The sequence below is a fragment of the Molothrus ater genome, chromosome W (assembly GCF_012460135.2).
Source record: "Molothrus ater isolate BHLD 08-10-18 breed brown headed cowbird chromosome W, BPBGC_Mater_1.1, whole genome shotgun sequence".
Classification (NCBI taxonomy): domain Eukaryota; kingdom Metazoa; phylum Chordata; class Aves; order Passeriformes; family Icteridae; genus Molothrus; species Molothrus ater.
The window spans coordinates 9,494,181-9,518,542 of NC_050510.2; the positions used below are offsets into that span (position 1 = coordinate 9,494,181).

General features: G+C 44.5%; 1 protein-coding gene across 5 annotated transcripts in view; it reads right to left on the bottom strand.

Annotated features, from left to right (window-relative positions):
* LOC118701491 (CBP80/20-dependent translation initiation factor-like) overlaps positions 1-24,362 on the bottom strand; it is a 442,809-nt gene that overhangs the window by 313,477 nt on the left and 104,970 nt on the right. For all 5 annotated transcript variants that reach the window (XM_036406131.2, XM_036406130.2, XM_036406129.2 and 2 more), the window contains 2 exons: positions 1,355-1,428; positions 323-427 (listed from right to left, as the gene is read on the bottom strand). In XM_036406131.2, the coding sequence (XP_036262024.1) occupies positions 323-427; positions 1,355-1,428 (179 nt within the window). The remainder of the gene's footprint in view (positions 1-322; positions 428-1,354; positions 1,429-24,362) is intronic.

The window sequence follows — 24,362 nt, forward strand, 5'->3', positions numbered from 1 at the left end:
TAGCCCCTCCTAGAGTCCTGTCAGTCAACACCTTCCTTGCTGTCCAGTGGTGGAGTTCACTTTCTTCTACCTTGATTGGAGGTCAGGTATTAATATAGTAACAAGTCAACCCTCCCAAATGCCCTGACTACCAAGACGATCCCATGATAACAATGGGGGGGGGAGGACATATTACAGTAACATACCTATACATCTACAAAACTTCTCTTAACATACATATAATGTTCACCCCTTAGTTGTGAGAGCCAACCATCTCATTACTCATCTATAACAAAAATCAAATCGGTCCCTCTCAGCATGGTGTTGCATGCACAGCACTCACCCTTCTCTGTCTTTTTGAGGCAACAGGTGTTTGGAGTTGTTTTGCAGCTTCTTGTGAAATTGGGTGAAATCTAGTTTTTCAGGCTGCAAGTCCCATGTCGCACCACTAGGAAAGAAAAACGGGAAAAAACAAAGAAAGAAAGTTCACTACTAACTAAATACCACTGAGCTGAAGAGCAGAGGGCACATAGGAGCCTACAGGCAAGGAAAGCTGGTATTTCACAAAGCACCACTCCCTGCTGCAGAACGCATGGATGGAGGCCTCTAACCTTCATACTTCTGTTCATACTTCTGTCTCCTTTCTTTTAATTTTTTTCTCTTTTTTTTTTTTTTTTTTGAGATGCTGAGCTCCTGTTGCTTGATTTAAACCCCTAGTTTTGTAAAATGATGCAGCGTGATCCAGCACGCACCTTGCAAGCTATACTTGCTCTCTATATAAAGGGGGTATTGCAACAGGTAGTGGTCTGGTCCATGCAATGGAGATATTCTCTCTGGTCCTGCACAACCTGCGCCAATGGCCTGGAGGAAGTGCTAGGTGGGAACTCAACCCCCACAGATTCTTGCAGTGCTCCAGGCACAGAGAGAGATATGCATAAAACTGGACAGAAAACATATCTCACTGCTTTCTCCATGTTGAAGCATGAATTGAAGAGCTCTTTCCAGTAGCTGCAAAGCCAACACATAATCACACCTCCATTTAATAGAAGTGTAAAAACCTGGAGCAGTAGCTCAAAACTGCCTCAAGTCTTGCCTGTGCAGCTCTTGGATGATTACAAGTAATTGAATCAGTATCACTTTCAGATGTTTGGACTGCAAATCCATTCAGAAGCTTCTCCAAAGCACATAGGACACTTTAAGTAGATTGACTGTGCTTAGTGCTGCAGGTTAAATTGGGATGGAGGGGAGGAGGAGCAGTGATGCAAGTACTGGCAGAGTACTCACTGGTGCTTGGGTACTAGCAGGGTGGATATGCAGGCAAAGGCTGAGATGCCACAGTCCATCTCTCTCTTAAAGCATTTTAAAACTGACTTACCTGAAGGAGTCAAAAGTGTTGGCAGCCCAGATGTCCGTGCCCAGCATGTCAAGGGAGCTGTCCTTGTTGCCATTCTAGGAGGGAGGGAAAGGCAGTTACTTGCCAGAAGGCACAAAGTGCTATCCAAACCACAACACTGCCTGGCACAGCCTCTCCTACTGCCAGCTGTTTAAGTGTTCCAGCTCTGCATATGGGCTCCTCCGCTCCTATATGAATCCATGCTCACTGCAATGCAGAGTCCCCTTGCCCACTGCAAAAGTGCACCAATGAAGGCAAGAAGTGAGAGTTACAGCCTTGAGGACACAAGGCTGCGGACAACACAGAGCAGATAATTTATAGGCTCAGCTCTGACTTCTGCCCCTCTATCCATAATCTTCAAACCCACTAAGGTCCAGTGGGTGCAGTGCCATTCCAGTCATAAAGACACAGCTTCAGAGTCACAGACCCATTGAGGTGGGAAGGAACCTCTGAAGCTCATTTTGTCCAGCCCTCTTGCTCAAGCAGGATCACCTAATATAGAATAGTTTGGGTTGGAAGGGACCTTTAAAGGTCACCTAGTCAAATCAGGTGCCTAAGACCACATCCATATGGCTTTTGAATATCTCTAAGGATGGAGATACTCTTTCCCAGCAGCTATCAGAGCCTGTTGTCGCCAATAAGGATGGGGAAAGTCATCCTGTTTCTTCAAGGAGTTATGGTGTCATGACTTCTCCTTGCTCTAAAAACAGGCAGGGAACATTGGAACCATGCACTGTGCCACCCCTGCCATGCACACTAGCATAATATATGGTAGGGATAATTCATGCTATTAATGTATGGTTTAAAAATATTGTGAAATCCAAACCATGTCTTTTGGCCACCCCGGCCGGGAGCAGCTGTCTTATTCAGATTCAAGTAGTTCCCGGACCTTGTTAAGATAACAATCCAAGCCGAAACATAAGAATAGAAGCTTCCAGGACGATGATTGTCGGTTTCCCGAGTTGTCGGGAGCCACCCGAAAGCGATTATCGCCTTGCCGATTGCATCTATCAAGATAGTCAGGGAGCCACCCTGATACATCTGAATACACGGCTCCTCCAGAGCCAATTGACACCAATGGCACACCTGGACGAGGCTTTTGTCCACCTCTGCACATGGAAAGCAACAGTGATGCATGTGAAGAGACACAAAGAAAATTCGGTCATCTTTGCCTCGGGCAGAATAAACTGTATAAAACCTCACTGCACAAAGCCGCGAGCGTGAACTGGGGTGACTCTGACACTCGGGAGGTCAGATTCGCGTTCATCCGGCGCCGATCCCGGGCTCGACGCTGTCTCTTTGGCTGTGGTGGTTTCGAAGACCCAACTTCAGTCTTGCAGACAAATTAATAAATCTTTTAGAAATTTTTTATAATTTTGGCTCACGATTTGATCATTTATAACACTAGCAAATGGGTTCACATGGTTATTCTGGTACACATTCTACCAACACTAAGGTGAAGATCTTACACTCATCCTTCAAGGCCTCTTTACAGTCATCAGCCCTCACATATCCTCCCTGCAGAAAGAGGGCTGCCCTCTCTACCCTTTACAGGGGAAGAAGTAAAGCGGATCGGATTTTACAATTCAAGACCATTCAAGAAATCAAACAACTCAGACTTAAATAGGATAGAAACGTAAATGCATCACAAATAGGGAATCCCATATTATCAATTCCCCCTGCCCATTTCTTATGTATTTTCAGATTATTAATCTTGAACATATTCAGATTATTGAAGTATTTCAGCACAAATAGTCCCACTCTGGTGAAACATGCAGGTGAAGGTGGCTTCCATATACTCCCCATTGTATAATTTCTATAATTTTAAAATATTATTAATAATAACCAAGGTACTAAAAACTCAAAAATGCGACTGTTTCTTAATGAAGTCCCAGACCTCAATCTCCCTATAAAGTGAGGAATCTTTTCCCAATGAGCAGGATGCACATCCTCAGTGCACATCACAGATAGTTTCACTTCACAGCCATTCCCAGTACAATCAATTTAGACACCAGATACTCCAAACAAAGCCATATTGCTCCCCTTTTTTTGGTCTCCTCAAAGGGGTTTATGGACTATGACTTTAACCTCCAGGCATCTGCAGGTTAACATGTCTTCATCAAGAAACAAAACATGAGAAATATATGAAATTCTCATGATCGATGATGGAAAGCAATCTTTTTATTTTAGGCAAATATGATTTTCTCCCACCAAGAAGATAAATTAGTTTTCTAAATCCATAGAAACATCCTCATGCAGTATAATGAAAATACACATGGGCAGGTCTTCTTAGCCATCCTGCAGACAAATTAATTTCTCTTTCCACTTCATAGAATCATAGAATCATTAAGATTAGAAAAGGCCTCTAAGATCATTGAATCCAACCATTAACCCAGCACTGCTAAGTCCACCACTAAACCATGCCCCTAAATGTTTCCTATGGACATGGAATATTTGAAGTTACAATGAGGCTGAAATAAACAAAGCCTGATAAACAATACTGGCAAACTGTTAACAACAGATGAGGAGAAGACTGAGGTACTCAACAACTTTTTTGCCTCAGCCTTCAATTGCAGCCACTCTTCCCACACCTCTCAAGTGGATTGACCGAAAAATGGGGACTGGAGGAAGAAAGTGCTTCCCACTGTAATTGAAGATCAGGTTGTGAGAGACTGAAATGTTGATGGCTAATGACTCAAAACAATCAGCCCTTTGTAGAGGCAGCAGGGTGCTTTTCTGAGGCTAGGTTTGCACTCCCTTAGGGGAAGGAGGTGTGTTTGGATGTGTGGTGGCACAGCCTCTGGTCTGCATAAAACAGAGAGGAACACCTACCATGGAAGCTACAAACTAGATGAGGCAGACCCTGCAGAGATAGGATGGTGCTTTTTACCATGACAACTGTCCTCCCTTACAAAAACTGGCTAAATTGTAAAATCCCCCCCAGCCCCTGGGGAAGGTCACATTCACATGGGAAATTTAAACATAGGCCTAAGGGTATTCATCCCTTCTGATGGGGCAGAACTGCACAGAGGTGAGAGGCAGCTGTCATGTCTTAGAAGGTGTCATAATGTGGATGTGACAAGTTGGTCAGAGAGCCAAACAGATAGGTTTCCCAGGCATTGTTCTGGGAAAGCTGTGAGAACTATGAGAAAGAATTAAAACAATTCTTATCTCGGTCTGTGCACCTACTGTTTGTGAACATGTGGAATGCGCGTATGTGATGTTTATGGAAAGAGATGTACAAGAACGTGTTGTTCCTAATCAACCTATGGTGTGAAAGGTGTTGTTTTAAGGACCAACCAGGTTCTGGGTTGTTGCCTTCTTGTGAAGGCCGCGATGACCTGGTATCGGAGTCCAGCACTGCGATCTCCTCCTTGGGATCCCTCGTGGCCAATAACGGACGCTGACACCAATGTGGTGGACGGTTAAAGGCGTTTATTGAGGGGTCTCGAGGGTATTTATGGACTAAGGGGTTTTTCTACGTCAGACAGGGGTTTGGCTATTCTTTCTAGGGTTAGTATGGAGTGGAAAGTTACTGGCATCCATAGGTTAGGGGGGCTACACGTTTGGCTACATTCCAAGGGTGATCCTTATCTATGGGGAGAGGGGTAGAAGGATTCCTGTAATTTTCCGTCACAGCCCGAAATCTTCCGAACGCCTGTCCCTATGCCTACTACACTTCCCCCCCCTTTCACAAATGAACGAGGTAGTCCTATACGTAGGCACTGAAATGAGGTAGGAGGTTGAGATCTGACTAGGGAAAAGGGTCTTGGGAAACCTGAGTAAGTTTCTGCCAGGCAAGTCTCTCGCGACTGGCAGTGTTCCCTGTTGAATTCACAGTAATTGTTGCTGTCCCACGAACAGGATGCTAGCCCGTTCTAGGCGGGCCTGAGCGAATGAGACTAGCTTGTTCAGCAGGCATGGCCCGAAGGTAATAGCTAAAAGCAGCATTGCCAATGGACCTATTAGGGTAGAAATTAGGGTGGTTAGCCATGGTGATCGATTGAACCAGGATTCGAACCAGCCCTGTTGGGCTTCCCTGTCTTTCTGTCTCTGAGCCGGTCTGTTTCGGAGTTCTGCCATGGAGTCTCTAACGACTCCTGTGTGGTCAGCGTAGAAACAACATTCCTCTTTCAAGGTGGCACACAGGCCTCCTTGTTGCATGAACAGGAGATCCAGTCCTCTCCTGTTCTGCAGGACCACTTCTGAGAGCGAGGAGACTGACTTTTCTAGAAAGGAAATGGATTTCTCGATCCTCTGCAGGTCCTCGTCGATGGTCATCTGCAGCTGGGACAGTCCTTGGTGTTGAGTTGCTAGGGCTGAGACACCTGTTGCCGTTCCAGCCGCCCCTAGGCTGAGCAGCATTGCGATAGTTATACCTGTTAGTGTTTCTCTCTTGTGGAGCCGGCTGTTTTCTTCGAAAAGGTGGTACACCTCTTCGTCTGAGTGGTACAGGATCCTAGGGATGATCAGAACTTGAACACAAAAGTTGTTAGAGTTAGCGAATTTGGCAAGAAACACGCAGGGACTCACTCCAGATCTCTGGCAAACCCACATCCCAGATGCGGATGGGACTACCCACTTATTATTCTTCCTGTCAGGCTCAACTACTTCGGTGCAGACGTCGCCTTTCCGCTTAGCTAGGGTTGCATTGACAAAGCATCTGCCCTGACCTGTGACTTGACTCAGGGTAATTCCTTTGCGGGGTGTGTCCCATCTGCACTGGCGAGGGGCATCGGCTGTGGAATAGCTGAAGGGGGTATCTAAAGCGACTCCTTCATAAAAGGGGGGTTTAACATCGTAGCAAAGCCAGCAGGAGTCAGTTAGGTTAGGGTTAGATTCATTCAGGGATAGAAAGGTAGCTTCTAACATGCGAAGGATTGGGTCCGAGCCTGACCTGGCTGAGCGGCCTATCTGGAAGGCTTCCTCATTGCCAGTCGGGACGTCGGTGACCCTTGTGGGCAAGGGTTTGGGGTAGGTCATGTTTCTCCCTTTCTGTGTGCTTTTGCCTGTGGGAGCATAGGGTATGAAGATCCCCTGCTCCACTATGGGTTGGCATAGATGGGCCGTCCCGCATCCATAGCGGGAGGGGGCTGAATCCCGCACGTCCCCTCCCTCTCAAAAAGCATACGGCTTATTTGCACTATATCAAAAGGGAGTAAATCATCATTGCTAAAAAGACCGTCCACGAGAGTGGAGACCACCCCTGAGTTAATTCCTCTTTCTGAAATAGCTTTTACTATTGTCTGAACGTCTTTGGAATTAACGGGAGTATATGTTCTTTGCTGGTTCCCCTGGGGTCCTGTAATTCTCACCGGGAAGGCATGCACCGATGCTGCGGGCGCCCATCCCGCGCATTCGATTTTGATTTTACCCCAATTGGTGAGTTCGTATTGGGGCTGGTTCTCGACTGTGTTGAAAGTTTTATTTGGTTTCGTCCGAAACCGCATTGATTCTGCTTTCTCTGCTTCCGAGTCGCTGCTGGACTCGGTGGGCTCCGCAGAGCGATCTGGGGAGCTGTGGCTCCCTTCAGAGTCGGAAGTCGACTGCCAATGAACTTCCGGTTTCTGCTGCCGTTTTGTTCGGCTTCGGCCCCGCTCCTCCCCTCGGGGGCGGTGCCGCTCCCGCCCCCTGGGTTCGCCCTGCCTCCCACAGGGAGGGATCTCTCCCATATACGGTGGCATCAGTGGGCACGGTTCCCGAGCGAGTGCCCGCCCACTGTCGCGCCCCCACGCATGCGCGTCTGCTGGGATCCACGGCTCCCGGCTGGGCATGGGCTCAGCGCTGGTTTCCCGCGCATGCGCGTCCGCGGCTGGCCGCGTTTCCGGGTTCTTCCCGCCGCGGGCCGATGGGCTGCACCCCTCCTCCTGGCCACCCGCGCCATATTCAAACGGGTAGGGCGGCGGATCCCCTCCGCCGCCCGCCCGCGCGCCTGCTTTCTCGATATTTCGGGCTTCTGCCGCCAATCCCTCCCAAAAGGACTGCGCGCGTCTCTCTGCTTCTTGCGCTAAGTCGACTATCGGCGGGGAAGGGATGGGCGGGGAGCCCGCGGGCACCCCGGGGGGCTTCGGAGGTGGTCTGGGTCCCGGAGGGTCCCCCGAAGGGGTCAGGGGGTCCCCCGGGGGCTCCGGGGGCTCTGGGCTCGGGGAGGGATGGGATGCGCCCGGCCCCCGCGTTTCCCCGTTTTCAATCGGGTCGCCACCGGGGGGGGTTTGCGTTATCGCCCCCTCCCCCAGCTGTGGCGTGATTAACAGACGGGAACGCGCAGCGTTCCACGTCTCCCGTTCTTCTAATGCTTTGCATAGGGCTGCTTCTGCCTTCCCCCACGCTTTCAGGCTTTTGCTGCTGCCTGTGGCTTTTGTGTCCTCTGCTAGCGCGACAGTACATTTCTGCCACACCTCAGAGTGCAATATATCTATGGGTCGACCAATGACCCTGAGTTCTAGGAGTCTCGTTAAAGCGAGATTAAAATTCCTGAGCTCACATTTGATTCCCCATTGCATATGTATCAAACTTACGACCTTCGCTATCGCTTCCATACGAATCGCGGGTCCTGGGGCGTCCCCCTGCTTCGCTATCTGGCTCTGTGAGTGCTGTCCCCTGGCCAGGAGTACTCCCGTCGCCCAGACTCTTTGTCCCGGGTTTCGGCACCACTATGTTGCCTTCTTGTGAAGGCCGCGATGACCTGGTATCGGAGTCCAGCACTGCGATCTCCTCCTTGGGATCCCTCGTGGCCAATAACGGACGCTGACACCAATGTGGTGGACGGTTAAAGGCGTTTATTGAGGGGTCTCGAGGGTATTTATGGACTAAGGGGTTTTTCTACGTCAGACAGGGGTTTGGCTATTCTTTCTAGGGTTAGTATGGAGTGGAAAGTTACTGGCATCCATAGGTTAGGGGGGCTACACGTTTGGCTACATTCCAAGGGTGATCCTTATCTATGGGGAGAGGGGTAGAAGGATTCCTGTAATTTTCCGTCACAGCCCGAAATCTTCCGAACGCCTGTCCCTATGCCTACCACACTGGGTGAACGATCCTGCTTCTAAATATGGGGAGTTTGTAATAAAGCTTGCTTAATGCCTTCTGAAGAGACCTAGGGTGTATGTGTTGCTCATTCTGCTGTCTGTAACTCAACGATGACATCATAAACCATCAAAGGCTCCCAAAGTGTGTCCAGACTCATTTCTGAGGCCTTTCACCAGAGGACTTGTCTCGGTTTGAGACAAGTTAGGAGGAAACATCCTGAAATGAATGTCTCCTCTAAAGAAAGCAGGTTTTGGCACTGCGTCACCCCACCAAATGAAAGTAATTTCTTGGAGGAAAGTGAAAAAAACCTGTTTATTTAACACACACAGAGTGCACACAGGCATGGGAAAAAAGAATAATGTTAATTATTAAAACCTTCTCACTGTGGAGAAAGCTGGTGGATTCAGAGTTCTTTCTGTAGGTGTGGCTTAGCTCTTCCTGAGGTCCAGAGCCAGGATGTGACATCCCGACATCCCAGGGCCTCCCCACTGGCTCCCGGCTATGGTCTGTTCTTGGACCAGAGCAAAGCTGAACAGGTCCAGAAAAAGCCACAGAAGTCAACAAATAAGCTGTATGAAGTCCTGGGAAAACTTCTACCTCAGCTAACAAAAAAGAAGCTAGCTAAAAGCAAAGTGATTAACTCTCCTGAGACATAAACTTTAAGAAATTTAGGGATTTTAGAGGATCTGAGGTTTTAGTTAAAGATAAGCTTTATTGGAGTTAATCAAAATAAATGGGTAGGCCTTGATGAAGTTAAGAGTTAGTAGTTAACTAATAATTGATTGCTTGTCAACATAATGTTTGGTTAGCTGGGTCTATAATGAAGAATATAGAAACTGATAAATAATAGCTTTTAGGAACATAAGACAATTGTAGGCCTCCTCTGTTCTGAAACCAATTGAAGACGGGGAATGGGAGTTCTACCAAGGGTTCATTTGTCATATTTGCATTGCAAAGGTAGAAAGGTCAGAACGAGGAAGACTTCATTTACTTCCTCATTTTGGGACCCCTCCCCATGAAAGGGACCACTGACCCATTTCAAGGAACAAACTAAGCATGCCTAATAGCTTTTGAACTAATTACCATACCAAGCGGGGAATGGGATGTACCAAAGTTATGAATATGCATTTGTATTTTGGGTATTCAATACTTGTATAGATAAAAGGACTCTGTAATCACCTGCAAATTGCGGTGTGTATTTGGGAGCTATTCCGAACGCTGCCCAGTGTCACAATAAACATACACTTTCTAACTTTAAACTGTTAGAGAGTCTTTGTCTGCCACAGTTGGATATCAGTACTAGATCAATATCCATATTTTTAATAAATCACTCCCTCTCTCTACTGAGAAAAAACAGGGGAGGATGTGTGTTTAAACACAAACCACTGAAAGAATTCCCCCATCTTCCCCCCCCCCTAGACCTAGCTTAAAGTTACAGTACCCATGTCTGGGCATATGGGCATAAAGCAGATAACAGGGGATAGAATATCATAAAGTCACCCCAAGACAGGACTGAAAGCTCCCAGCCCCCCAGGGAAAGTACCTGGGAGTTCTCACCTAGCATGAGCATATATTAACCCATTGTATTTTGTGTTTCATGGGCTTTTTTGTCCACCCTGACAGATCAAGATGGTGACCATCACTTTGACAAGACTACGACCATCACTTCGACCAATGGACATATTAATTGCAACAACCAAGTTTCACTGTGACATTCATTGGTGATTATATGTTTTAAATGAATTAGCCAATTTGATTAATGAGGAGAATTTATTCTATAATTAAAATACAATCTTAAAAAGGCCACAAGCAAAGATCAGATCAGCGCTGAACCAGGCTAACAGTGTGGAGGGGGCACTATGGCTCCTCTCCTCTGAACATTACAAAGAGACAGCTCTTACAAAGTCTTTTTTATACATTTCCAACCTCTGAGGGTGGCCAGGGAGGGTTTCTTGCTTTCTTATTGTTGATCTTATCTTTTTAGCATATTCATGTAGTTTTTCCTTTCTTGCTGTCCCTCTTGCAGAGAGTTTCTTGAAACTGGTAAATAATTCACTTTGTTAGAGGAAAATCTCTTGCAATATACATTCTAGGAGACACATATTTATCTTATCGATGATGCATATTGAATGCATATTGGTGGGCTTTGGTCCGAAGAATAATTCTCTGGAATCAACATTTCTGGAGATGAATATTCAGGCTAGGATTTTGGTGCATATCGCTGTAATCTCATCAGAGGGAATTTCCTGGAACCCTCCTTTGGTATGCCAGGATTTTCATCAGGCGAGATTACTGTAGCCTCAGCATGAATTTATACATATCATATATTACATATGTTTCTGCTCTTATCCTTTCTTTCTCTTTCTTTCTTTTCCCTTATACATTTTCTTAAGTGATATTTTAATGCTTTCATATTGCTATATTACTATAGATAGTAATAATCAAAATGGCTACATACCCGCTTTCCACTGCAACCAAATTGTTCTAAAATAAACCTTACATCCATATATTTACAAGCACCAATCATTCAGTGTCATTTTATTCTAATCCACCCCAAGGGATCTATCAACAAGAACCTGGGTTACTCTTGCCTTGTGGCGTGGGTCATAACACAAGTTTGTGAACACCCAAGGAACCTGATTGTACATAAGTCCATGAGACCTGATGAGATGCATCCCAAAGTCCCAAGGGAATTAGCTGATGTAGCTGTCAAGCCATTCTCCATGATATTTGAAAAGTCATGGCAGTCAGGTGACTGGAAATAGGGAAACACTACACCCATGTTTAAAAAGGGTAGAAAGGAGGACCCTGGGCACTACTGACCTGTCAGTCTCATTGGTATGCCTGAGAAGATAATGGAACAGATCCTGCTAGAAGCTCTGCTAAGGCACATTGAGGACAGGGAGGTGATTTGAGACTGCTAGCACAATTTCACCAAGGGCAAGTCTTGCCTGACCAACCTAGTGGCCTTCTATGTTGAAGTAACTACATCAGTGAACAAGGGAAGGGCTAGAGGTGTCATTTATCTTGACTCCTGTAAAGCCTTTGACATCGACCCCCACAACATCCTTCCCTTTAAATTGGAGAGACTGTTCAATGGATAAGGAATGGGTTGGATGATTGAATCCAGAGGGTAGTAGTCAATAGCTCAGTCCTGATGGACATCAGTGTGTATTGGGTTTTTATGGCCAGGTTTTGGTAGTGGGGGGGTTACAGGGGTGGCTTCTGAGAGAAGCTGCTAGAAGCTTCCTTCCATGTCCAGGAGATCCGATGCCATCTGGATCCAAGTCTGGACCAATCAGAAATGGTGGTAATGCCTTTTGTTATAACACATTTAAGAAGAAGGATAAAAAACAGTTATTGTGCAGATGTAATTGTGGGCAGAGGAAAGTGGGGTGAGAATATGTGAGAGGAACAGCTTTGCCGACACCAATGCCAATGGAGAAGGAAGGGTGTCACAGTAACAAGTCCCTGGATAGGTTGGATTCAAACCTCTACAGGGGACCCTCAGCCAACCCTGTTCAAGCTTAGATGCAGGCACACCACTGGCCAGAGATCTGAGTGGAGAGAGAGTCCAACCAATCAGCTGTTTTAACCTGGGAGTTTCAAACCCCCTATATAAGCAGGCCTCCATAATAAACCAATGCTGTTGTCGCATGTATCTCTGAGAGTTTGTGTCATCCCTGTCTCCAACCAATGACCCCATGTAAGAGAGAGGGAGAAGGTACTCCAGGTACCAGAGCTGGGATTCCTCTGCAGCCCATGGTGAAAACCAGGGTGAAGTGGGCTGTCCCTCTGCAGCCCATGGAAGACTACAGGGTTGCAGACACCCACCTGCAGCCCATGGAGGAGACCCATGATGGAGCAGGTGGATGCCTGAGAAGAGGCTGTGACCCTGTGGGAGCCCTGTGCTGAAACAGCCTGTACTTGAAGGATTTCAGCCACTGAAGAGTGACCCACATTGCAGCAGTTTGTGGAGAACTGTTGCCCATAGGATGGACTCATATTGGAAAAGTTCATGGACAACTGTCTCCCATGGGAGGGACCCCACACTGGAGCAGGGAAAGGGCTCATCTCCCTAAGCAACAGCAGAAACAACATGTGATGAACTGATTGTAACCCCCACTCTCTGTCTCCATGCACCACTGGGGAGGAGGAGGTAGACCTGAGAAGGGGGGGGGGGGGGGGGGGGAGGTGTTTTTAAGGTCTTATTTTACTTCTCATTGTTCTGCTCTGATTTTGCTAGTAATAAATTCAATTAATATCTCTAATTCCAGCCTATTTTGCCTGTAACAGTATTTGGTGAGTGATCTCTCACTGTCCTTAACTCATGATCCTTTTTTTATATATTCTCTCCTCTGTGAAGTACTAAGACCTGAACAACAGGCCCTGAGCCAAAGTTGACCTCTAGATGAACCTTCCAACCAAATGTTATACGCATCTGCTTATCAATGAAGTATTAATAGCAATACAATATATGTAACCTTTCATTGGTGAAATATGCATTTACCTTTCCAAATTAAGAAACTGGACAAGGCCACATCTGGCCTTGTTTGGGGGTGCAGGATCAAAGACAACTCCCTTGGTTCCTCCTTGGGCCCTGGCCAGGCTTTAGGAGAAATCCAGCAGGAGAATAAAACCAAATGTTCCTGCATTAGAAGTAATGGTAGGTTGTTTATGATAAAAGCTGGGCTACTCTCACAGAGAAGTCAGAAGCCTCGTTGCCTGCAAAGGTGGATGCATTGCAGGATTTCCCAGTTACCGGGAGTGGTTCTCCAGTACTTCGCTGTGACAGCTTCCCCCAGCTGCTGATTGCAGATCTGGATGAAGGAGTAAAGTATTACAGTCACTAGTGATGTATCTCTTAATCACTATAGGCAATCTTTTGTACAAAGTTAAGGTGCATTGCTTATGTGGTGGTTCATCCCCCCCTGTGGCAGCAGCTCTCTGGCCACAGAGAGCAACAGATGACCTTCCCAGGATTTTTCTGGGGAAGGCTGTGAGAAGATCAGAGAAAAGGATGAGATACAATTCTTATCTTAGCCTGCTGCACCTGTTGCCCCCCCCCCCTCACCTTCCCCACTCCTTTCCAGGCTGCAGTGTGATCTGAGAAAATGCTTGTTAGGCCTCCTTGTCTTTGAAAACACCTATAGCAAATCTGGAAGTTAGGTTAAGTTATAGTTACAATTTAGGCTAAATGCTGTTAAGTGTTATTTCTCTGTTAGATTGTTAAGGTTTGGCTATAAATTAAGGTATGAGTTAAGTTAAAGTACTGTTCAGTGTTGTTAAGCTTTAGGCTGCATTCCTTTTCACCCTTGTTTACACTGTCTTTACACACACACACACACACACACACACACCACACACACCCCCCTAGGTAGTTTTCAATTAATTTCTGGTTTGATTGCCTGGATTCTGTTTGGTTTTGTTGTTGCTTGCTTTCCCTTGTTGTGCCTCAGTTGTCCTTTGTAAGTAGAGTGAAAGTTGAGCTTTGTAGTTTAATATTGAATCTGACTTTTGCTCATACCCTTGTTGGTGATTTTCAGGCGATCACGAGCACACTCTTCTGGGACAGATTAGCTTATCCTTTTGCAATTCTTTACAGTTTTGCATCATAGTAAATTACACGATTCCTTAAGTTGGTGTCTGTGTCTTTGGTGTTGACCCTACCCACCAGCATAACAAAATTGATGTAGTTAGCTAGATCAGAACAAAATGCCACTTTTTAAATCTAAATGTAAGAAATCTAAATTTAAGGAATCAGTCCTGTCCGAAATTCCTGGATGGAAAGATCTTCCCCATAGTTCACTGGCTCTTGAGTGGGCTAAGGTTGGAGGACTGTGTGATCAATGGGGAAGTCAGTTAAAAGAAGCTAAACCACTGGATGTATTGAAATGTATCCAAAAATTGCATACTCAAAAAGTAAAAGACCTTGTGGGCTTGGGAAAATGAGGATGGATTTTGTTAACAGCACATAAAAAAAAAAACACCAACAGAAGGAACAGTTGTTGTTGAAATGCTCTAACATGAAGCAACAGATGTCTGAGTTGCAGAATTAAATTGAAATGTTACAGTGTCAAAACAAACTGCTTACTGATAAGTTGGACACTTACCAGACTGTAGCCAAGAAGGCTGCAGTTCAAGTGGCTCATTAGAAGTATAAGAAAAGAAGGGTGCAAGTGAATCACAAGCAAGTGCATACGGTGATCGCAGAAGCAGGTGTACAGAGGAATCCCAATAAATGGGATGGAGATAATTGGGATTCTATGGATTCCAATGAGGCTTGATACCTTAGGTTTTAAGTTTTTCTGTTCTGTTTTGGTGTGCAGTGTAGCAGGCACAGGGCCTGCAAGGGCCCCGTGGTGAGCAGAAGCCTAAAGATAGGAAATGCTAAGTCATGGTGAATGGGCTAGAAAGACCCTTTTCTGCCTTTGGACACCTGCTTATCTCTCTGTAACCCTATAGGTCACTTTCCTTTAACCCTTGCTATTGGACAATTTCTGATCCCCCTGTATCCTATATAAAGGGCTGTTTTAGCCTGGTTCTGGTAGAAGAGCTGTCACTGGAACCCTTCTCAGAAGACTCAATAAAGACATCACTGTGGAACTCCAAATGGACTTCTCTCTCCCCTGCGTCTGCCTGCCTGCGGCACCTAGTAAGCTAAGAGCTGAGATCACAATGAGCTGATAATCACTAAAGAGCTGATATCACTTAAGCTTGCTTAGGTTGCCAGTGGCTGAGAACTGCTTGGGTACTTGGGCAGTCTGTCCCGGAGAGGACTGCGCTATCCAGACCCATGCGGCCTGCTGGAAGACACCCTGAACCCAGCAGGAGGCAGTATTAGTGCAGCTTTAAGCTTTATATTGTGTTACTAGGATCTTTTCACAGGGTGGTGAAGACAAAACAATCCTATTCTAGCTGGGGACTTACGGACAATCTCTTCAAACTTCGGGCCCAAAGCATAAACAACGTGAAAATAGGAGGGCGAGAAAGTAAGCAAGGAGGATGAAACTTCATAATTTGAAGCTATTAATTGGACAGTTAACTCCTATATGCAAATGGACTAAAACTTATTAAAATGTGAGATCCTGTGATCAAGCCCTCTTTTGCTTCCATCTTGGAGTCACCTGGGCAGAGCCACGACTGTGGCTCTGGTACTGCCAGGGTGTGGCCTTTGAAGACACTTCAAGAAATATCCACTTTATTCCTCTTAACTCCATCTAGCATCTGTTCCAGCTCCTTAAGGCATCAGGCTGGTTCCACAGATGAATTTGTTGATGTGTGACCAGCACGGAGATGAAAGATAGAAGTAGAGGAGAGGACAGAAGCGAATGGTCAGCATGTTAGCAGAGATGTGACAGAGGATTATACTCAGCATGAAGTAAATTATATAATTGAATGGTTTAGGTAAAGAGCAGGGAAACCCCTCCTCTCTTGAATGGTGCATTTGCACTATTAGGGAGCATTTGGGGTAACCCTAGACTCAGGGAACTCTAAGAAATTTTTAGTTTTGAGCTCAGCTTCTTTTGTGCGGGATGCATTTTGGAATAATGTTCACAATACTGATTTGTTAGTTTTGGCTGCTCAAGGATATAATGCTCAATACCCTACAGAAAATGGATAGGATCTGAACATCAGTGGTATACTTTGCCAGACTGTATAAAATAAATAAAGAAGGAGGGAATGAGATCAGCTATCTTTATTGGAGATGCTGATTCTACAATGCGGAATGCTTTGTCTGTCACTGTCAGAAATAAACTGATTAGGATGGCTCCACCAGCATATAAAAATGTAATCATGGCTCTCTTGATTTAGGAGACAGGGAATCCCCTGGATGAAGTAATTGAGAAAATGCAGCAGTTGAGTAACCTTGTTAAATGGGGCCCATGGGGAAGTGCAGGAAATCAAGACACTTGAGATAGCTATAAGGGGAGTGAAAACAGAATTCCTCATAAGGAAATGTTTCTGGCTTTATTAAAGGATGGTATGTCTCGGGAGAAACTTGATTATGTTCCAACTCATAACTATGGCCGATCTATTAACAGAGAAGGTTGAATAAATGTAGTAAGAAAGTGCAAAATTCTGTGGCAAACAATCCAGGAACAACTCAGCCTATGTCATCCCTGCTGGAGACTCAACAGGATTTCACATCTGATCACAAAGGGCCCTCTCCAAGTGGATCGGTTATTCCAGGGGAAAAGGCAGATTGGGAATCATATTCTGATTTGTATCCTTGGAAAGAGATTAGGGAAATTGTTGCTGTGCAAGCTGATCTGTAGATAGCATTAATCCAGTTATAAATAAGAAATCCAGCCCAGCTTCATTAACTAGCTTCTGGGCTGACTGACTGTTGAAGATTGCAATGCAAGTTGTTTTCAATTACTATCTGTATGGCAGATTACCTTTGTCAAGTGGGCAGTTTGCTTTATCTCTCTCTTTGAGTGACCACATTCACACCTCCATCCGAAAGGGACATCTGCTGATAACAGACTATTGAATGTAACAGCATGACTGATAAGAACTATAACATTCCATGGTGAGATGCTTCGCCCAGAGGGAGAAGCCAAGCATTGCTACCCAGATATAATCCAGAAGTTTTTGAGACACCGGTACAGCTTTCTCCACGGGATTCCCCAGAGAAACAGCAGCTGTCTTCTTCTTCCACGGGATCTTCTGAGGCAAAGTAGAAATTTTCCAGGGTAGAAATCCATTTTGATTTAGGTGAAATGTACATTTTTGAGTTGAGTCTGTGTTCAGAAAACATAGCTATTTAGCCTGACTGCAGAACCTAGGCTCAGAGAAGTTGCTTCAGTGAAGGACAGAGATAAGGGGGGAGAGACAGAGGGTGATAGAGAGAGACAGAGAGACTTCTGTGAGAGCAGGTCAGCCTGACCTAGGAATTCTTTCTGATAAAGAAGAACTAGCAGCAAATGTCACGCGAAATTCGTAAAAATGAATATGTATGAACCTATTGTGAAATTGTAAGCATATGTATCTGAGAGGGAGATAAAAAGAGACCTGAAGTTCCCAGAGGTATGCATGTCATTTTAGGGGAATGATTCCCACATGCATCCAGCGCTGTAATAAACATACCGGCTTTACAACTTCCACAACAGTTGTGGGGTTTTGATTATCGCCGCAAAACATTCTGGCACCCCAGATGGGACCGTCTCTGTCCCTGCAGGGGCAGAAGGGATAGACGGACCTCCAAGGCACGCCCCCGGGATTTTCCCGGAGGAGCTCTGCTCATCTTGGCTTGCCTTCTGCGGAGACAGACAAAGACCTGCTGGTATGCGGAGGATACGGTATGTATTGAGGGACCCCCGGGAGAAAAGAGAGATAGGACGGATGAATAAGTCACTCAGAGATGTCTGAGTGCTCAGCCTGTAGATGCAGCTGATAGAGCACTTGGACTAGAGACGGAGGTTCACTGTCTGATAGAGCGGCCGCTAGCGACCCTGGGGATAGGTCGAGTGAACCTGTGTGTGTGTGTGTGTGTGTGTGTGTGTGTGTGTGTGTGTATTGTCCGGACACTGTATCATTGTATGGTAAATGCATTGTGTAGTTAATAGTAATGTGTCTGTAATCATGAGTGTGTAGCGTATGAAAGAGAGAGCAAACAAGTAAGTTCACCCATAGCGCGGGAGGGTGAGTTCTACCTGTGTTTGAAGCAGCCGGGTGAGGCTTGAGGCGCCGGCTGCGGCAGGCTGTAGGGGCAGGGAGTGACCTGCAAAGAAGTGGAACAAGTGGAGAAACGTCAGTGAAGATATTTATTGTGTTTAAATTTGGTGATTTGTGTAGATTTGGCACATTTTAACCGTGATACGAGCTCAGGGATTTCCTTTGCCCTGGGAGTTTGGACTTGCTCTCCGGAATTTCACTGTATGCTGTTATTTTGATTGTGTCCAGAGAAAGCTGATGTGAGTAAATGCTGAATTATTGTATGCTGTGTTGTGTTGAGAAAAGTAAGCACTTTGAGAGATATGCCCTTTCCCAGTGATTTTGTGTAGTTCTTCCCCCGCATTGTAGTAATTTAATTCTCAGATTGTATAGTGGTGTTTGTGGAGATTTTAAGATTTTGTTTGCAACAAGTGTAGCATTTTACACAGAAGAACTATGATATGGTGATTTATGTTTAACTGTAGTAAAGTGAATTAAAGGAATTCCAAGAATTCCTCCCCACAGCAATTCAAGCCCTGGCTCTAGTGAATTTGAGATAAGAGGTGTGTGTCTGTCTGTGTTTGTGAGCATATCAGAGTTTTTGCTGTAACAAGCACAGCCTTTTGCAAGGCAGTAAAGTGAGTGTCAGTAGAAACAAAGCTTTAATTAGATTGTGCAAGAAGCGAAAATAAAAAAGACTGACATTTTGTAAAACAAAGTTTAAATAGAAGAGATGAATGAGTTTATGGGACTTCAGTAGGTATTATAGTAAGCTTAGACTGAGAACAACCTGCCGTAGAGGTTAAGTGATAAACGCCGAAGTAATAAACGAGATAGCCTGCAAGCAATTCCTGGGAGTTTTTAGTGCATTGAGAGGCTGGCACCTTATATGCAATGCAGAGTTTGCGAGAGGCGCTGGTATTGCTGTTCTGTGTCTTAAGTGTAAATTAAATGTTCCTGATCAAGCCAATTCAGAACCTGAGTTCTTAAAGCTTGTGTGTGGAGAATCACATCTAATACCTGCCACCTGAATGTCTGTGTATGAAGAAAAACTGAGAAAAGACACTGTGAGGCTTGGGGGGAAACAAGATAGCATAAGGGGAAGGAGATAATGAGAACTAACCAGAGCAAAGAAGTTCCTGAACTAACCACTTTAGGGAGGGGCTCACTGGGACAAGGCTGCCAGTAGGAGCGGCTCAGAAAATAAAAACATTTATAATACCTCATTGCAGTTAATGCGGTTTTAAAATGAGAAAGTAAATGAGATAAAGTCCCGTATGCTGATGTGATTTTTTGCCTTAAGAAATCGCCCAGAATGGCAGAGTAACTGTGGGTTCAGAGCTCCCTCTGACCTACTGGTGTAGTTCTTGAAAAAAAAAAAAAGAAAAAAAACAAAGCAAAGAGAAGGCAAATCAAATGTGTTGTTCAGCATGCAGCATAAGATAGCAATGTATGAAGTCAGACAAAGATTATCATGCTGAAACGCAAAGCGATTACAGTTCGCAAAATGAGTACATATGATTTGTTGCAAGCTCCTCCTAAGGTAAGGGAGGAAGGATAAAGATGACCTCCCCAAAAGGGAAGAGGACTCAGGCTCCAAAAGTATACCCATTCGCACCCATCCCCCTCCTAGCAGTACAATTTCATCCAGAACTAGGAGGTAACAGACCCCTCTGTGAGAGGCAGTGAGATCAGAAGAAAGAAAAGGGTAGAATTTTAGTTGATACAGGGGCCACATATTCAGTTTTAAATAAAGCTTTAGTACCTGTGGAGCATGTTTATGTTGTAGTGTGGAGAACAACTGGCCAGTCTGAGAAGGCATACTTTTGCAAACCCTTAAAGTAATGTGTACTTAGAAGCTTTTGTATATGTTCAAATCGGTAAACATTCTCAAATGAGGAGGTTACTCTAGAAGCAAATGATATAAAGATGATAAGCTCAACATTAACAGCCACTGAAATTAAGAAAGACATTAGTAAAGAGATGTTAGAATAAGTGAATAAGTAAATAAGTATTTTCGGAGGTATAGGCCTCTGCTGTACCAAGGAAAGTGAAAAATGCCCCCCATAGTAATCAAGCTTAAGGAAAGAATACAACCAGTGAGAATTGAACAGTACCCCCTCAAAAAGAAGATAAAGAAGAAACCAGCCCAATAATTGATAGTGCTAGATTGAGAGCTGTCAATAAGATAACAAAGAATTTATACCCTGTGGTAGGAAATCCATAAACTTTACTAACTTGTTTAACACCTGAGCTAACCTGGTTTACTGTTTTAGACCCGAGAGATGCCTTCTTTTGCCTCCCTATCCACGAAGCCAGACAGAAAATTTTTGCATTCGAATGAGAAAGCCCTAGAAGCAGTGCAAAACACAGCTTACATGGTCCATGTGCCTGAAGGCTTCAAAAATTCCCCCACTCCGATTGGAGAACAACTTGCAAAGATCCAGAGTCCTGAGAAGCTCCACAAGAAGAAGAAAGGCTCTTGCAGTACATAGATGATCTTCTAGTAGCCACTCAGACGAAAGAAGCATGTGTGCCCAAGACAGTAAGCCTTTAAAATTTCCTAAGACTGCAAAGATACAGAGTATCAAAGAAAAAGGCACAGGTAGTAAAACAGAAAGTAATCTACCTGGGGTACGAAGTGAGTGCTAGGCAACGGACTTTAGGGCAGGGAAGCCATATGCCAAACCCCGAAACCCCAGACAACAAGGAACTCCGAACCTTCTTAGGCATGGCAAGGTAGTGCCAGCTGTGAGTTTATAATTATCGACTGCTTATCAGACCCCTCTATGCTCTTAATGCCAATGGAAACAGAGATCTCCAGTGGACAAAAGAAGCCACACGGGCCTTTCACCAGCTAAAGAGTGCCCTCATGTCAGCTCCAGCTTTGAGACTTCCAGATGTAAGTAAACCATTCTTTCTATTTTCCCATGAAAAACAGAGACTTGCCCTGGGAATACTAGCTCAAGACAGTTGCTTACTTCTCTTAGCAACTAGATGCAACAGCCAAAGGATGGCCAGGTTGCCTCAGAGCTGTAGCAGCAGTTGTGCTGAATATTCAGGAGACACCCAAGTTTACCCTGGGACAAAAATGACTGTGCTATTTTCCCATACAGTGTCCGCAGTACAGGCAGTAAAGGGTAGCCACTAGTTCTCACCATAGAAGTTCCTGAAATACCAAGCCATCATAGTAGAGCAAGATGATGTAGAGATAGTAGTGACTAATATTGTCAACCCAGCTTCTTTTCTCAATAGAATCAAAGAGAAGCAGTACACCACGATTGCCTAGAGACCATTAAAGCTACTTACTCCAGATGCCCAGACTTGAAAGACACTCCTCTAGACGATGCAGAGACCTAGTTCACTGACAGGAGCAGCTACATTGCCAGTAGAAAGTGACATGCTAAGTACACAGTGACTACCTGCAGAGAGGTAATAGAGTCTAGACCCTTACCAACAGGTACCTCTGCACAGAAGACCGAGATAAATGCCCTGACCCATGCCTTAGAAACAGCAAAAAGAAAAGAAAATAAACATCTATACAGATTTAAGTTATGCATTCAGAGTCGTGCATGCACATGGAGCCATCTAGAAAGAGAAGAGACTGCTAACCTCACAAAGAAAGAAGAGACAATCCAGCTGCTAGAAGCAGTTCAGCTGCCTGAAAAGGCATATTAAGGCACACCAGAGAATGAACTCAGAATTAGAAGAAAGAAATGAGCTGGCAGATGGAGAAGCAAAGAAATCAGCAAAAGGTGAGGTAATTATGGACAGATTTTCCTCGAAGGTAAGCCAGAATATAATAATACTAATCAAAAGAGACATGCAACCATAAGGAGTGGGCTACCATTGAAAGAGAGCTAGTAATCCCTTCCCATTTTCATAGTCACTAGTGAAAGAAGAGCACTAGAAAACACACTAGGACCTAACTACTTAAAAGCTTTTATAAAAAGTGTTGCTCCTTTCCCAGAATGACCAAGGCTGCCAGTATTATAGAGTGCATCAAAATGAAGTCTTGACTTTGAAGTAGTAGTTTCCACAGGCTTTCTAGAACACACATCTGACTGAAAGAATCGTAGCCAAGAATTTATATGCCACTATCACTCAAGTAAACCGACAGTGAGATCCTTGCCTCCAGACTAACCCCAAAAATACCCCCAGGCCGAAACTCAGTCAGACTGGGAGAAGCCATGAGCCTGGACAGCAGTGGCAAATTGACTTTTCAGAACTGCCAAAGAAAAAGAGGTATCGGCATTTACTGGTATTGACATTTACTGGTATTGACAGATACATTTTCAAGGTAGCTAGAAGCATACCCCGCCAAAACTGTCAAAGCTCGAGAAGTGACCAAGGTATTATTACAAGAAATAATACCACGCTTCAGAGTTCCAGCCGCAATATCCTCAGAAGATCACATTTCATTTCCAAAGTAGTGCAACAGATTAGTAGCCACCTGGGCATAGATTGAAAACTTCACACTCCATATGCCCCCAATCAAGCAGCCAGGTAGAGAAAATGAATCATTTGATTAAGCAGCAGATTATAAGATTAGGGCAGGAAGTTAATCTACCCTATTCCCAAGCTCTTCCACTGACACTATTGCAAATTCGAACTAAACCTCGAGCTAAAGGAAAGCTGAGTCCTTTTGAAATGCTTTATGGAAGACCATATAGAATACAAAAGGGAATGTCCACCCACATTGGGGAGGTAACACTGGCCACCTACATGGTGGCTTTAAGCAAACAGCTCAGAGAAATAGAGAAACACGTGGCTGGAACTCGGAGCAGGGAGTTAGATAGGCCAGTACATAACATAGAGTCTGAAGATTATATATATGGTAAGCCTCTTGCAGAAAAGACTTTAGAACCACAGTGAGAGGGACCACTGCAAGTACTTCTCACCACCTTCACCGCAATCAAGATCAAAGAGCAGAATGCCTGGATCCACCACTCTTGAGTGACAAAAGCCCCAAAAGCCCCTTAGAGAGTGACATCAAGAGACAATGAACTGAGATTAAGCTTACTCAGACAAAATGAGTCTATTGTGGCCAAGAGTAGTTTGTAATTTCATTCACAGAATTGTTTTAGCACTTAGTACAGTTCAAGATAATATGTCTTTAGCTTTCAGTTGTATACAAGTACAGTTATAGATGCAAGCAACAGCAGCTCTGATCATATGAGAAAAGAGTGAAAGTAATTTTCCAGCTGAAATTCAGAAAGTTGTCTAAGATAATGCGATTGATTTTGAAAAGAACTTTCAATCCTAGTAGACTATGGTAAATTTCACCTATTATCCTGCTTCTAATGTAGCCACTGCCTTTGTGCTTACCATATGTAATGCCATTGTTTACGTTATCCATCCCATCATTGCACTAAGATTAAATCATAAAAAAACAGTGCCCTACCCTTTAGAACATAGAGTGCAGGCACGAAAAGTGAATGAAAAGTAGCAAACAGTAAACATAGAATCCTGCATTACTAGAGAACAGCTGAAATTCATTTGTGAAAGCAATACTATTAATGCCCAAGATGTGTGTCTAGGCTCTGAACAGAGTATTTGCCACTTCGAAGTTCATCCAGTCACTGACCAGAAAACTGTGCTCGTATATACTCTTAAAGAGTGTGTGTGCTTAAATCTGCTTGTGCTGCTGTAAAGATTGATAACAACGATGTTATTTTGTCTAGAAGAAATCATTCTAATTTTTGTATTTGTAATTTGTTAAGATTATCAGGTGTAGTTTTTCGTACTTAGCCTGAGTGACATCCCACCAGTTGATTAAAACCAATTGCACAATGTATCACAGACTATCACCTACTCCTATTAGAATGGACCTTACATTAGTAAAACAATTAATTAAGCACCAAGACCTACTAGAAATCTTAAAGAAAAACCCAAGAAAGCAGAGAAAACTGGCCAACGTGATATAAAAAGAAATAACTAGAATTCTGCAAAGAATAAAACAAAATGCAGATCATCACTAGTAAGATGTGGTCTTTGAGTAGTCACCAACTGCAAATAGAATCTTTAATAAGTTGTGTCATCCCATTGTAGTTTTGTTAATATTAGTTAGAATAAGTTTAAAATTATCCATTATGTTGCTAATTTAGAATTAGAAAATACTACAGTGTTGCAGTGTGATGCCCCTCAGGTGTGCCAAACTTTCCCCTCCCCCTTTGCCCTCCTGCTAAGAGCTGTCCATCAATCTTAACATTCCAGCAAGGGCATCGTGTGTGTGGTTGGCAGAAGTTCAAAAGCTGCCCTTCAGGTCCGGTCTCATTGGCCCGTCCAAGCGTCTATATCCCTT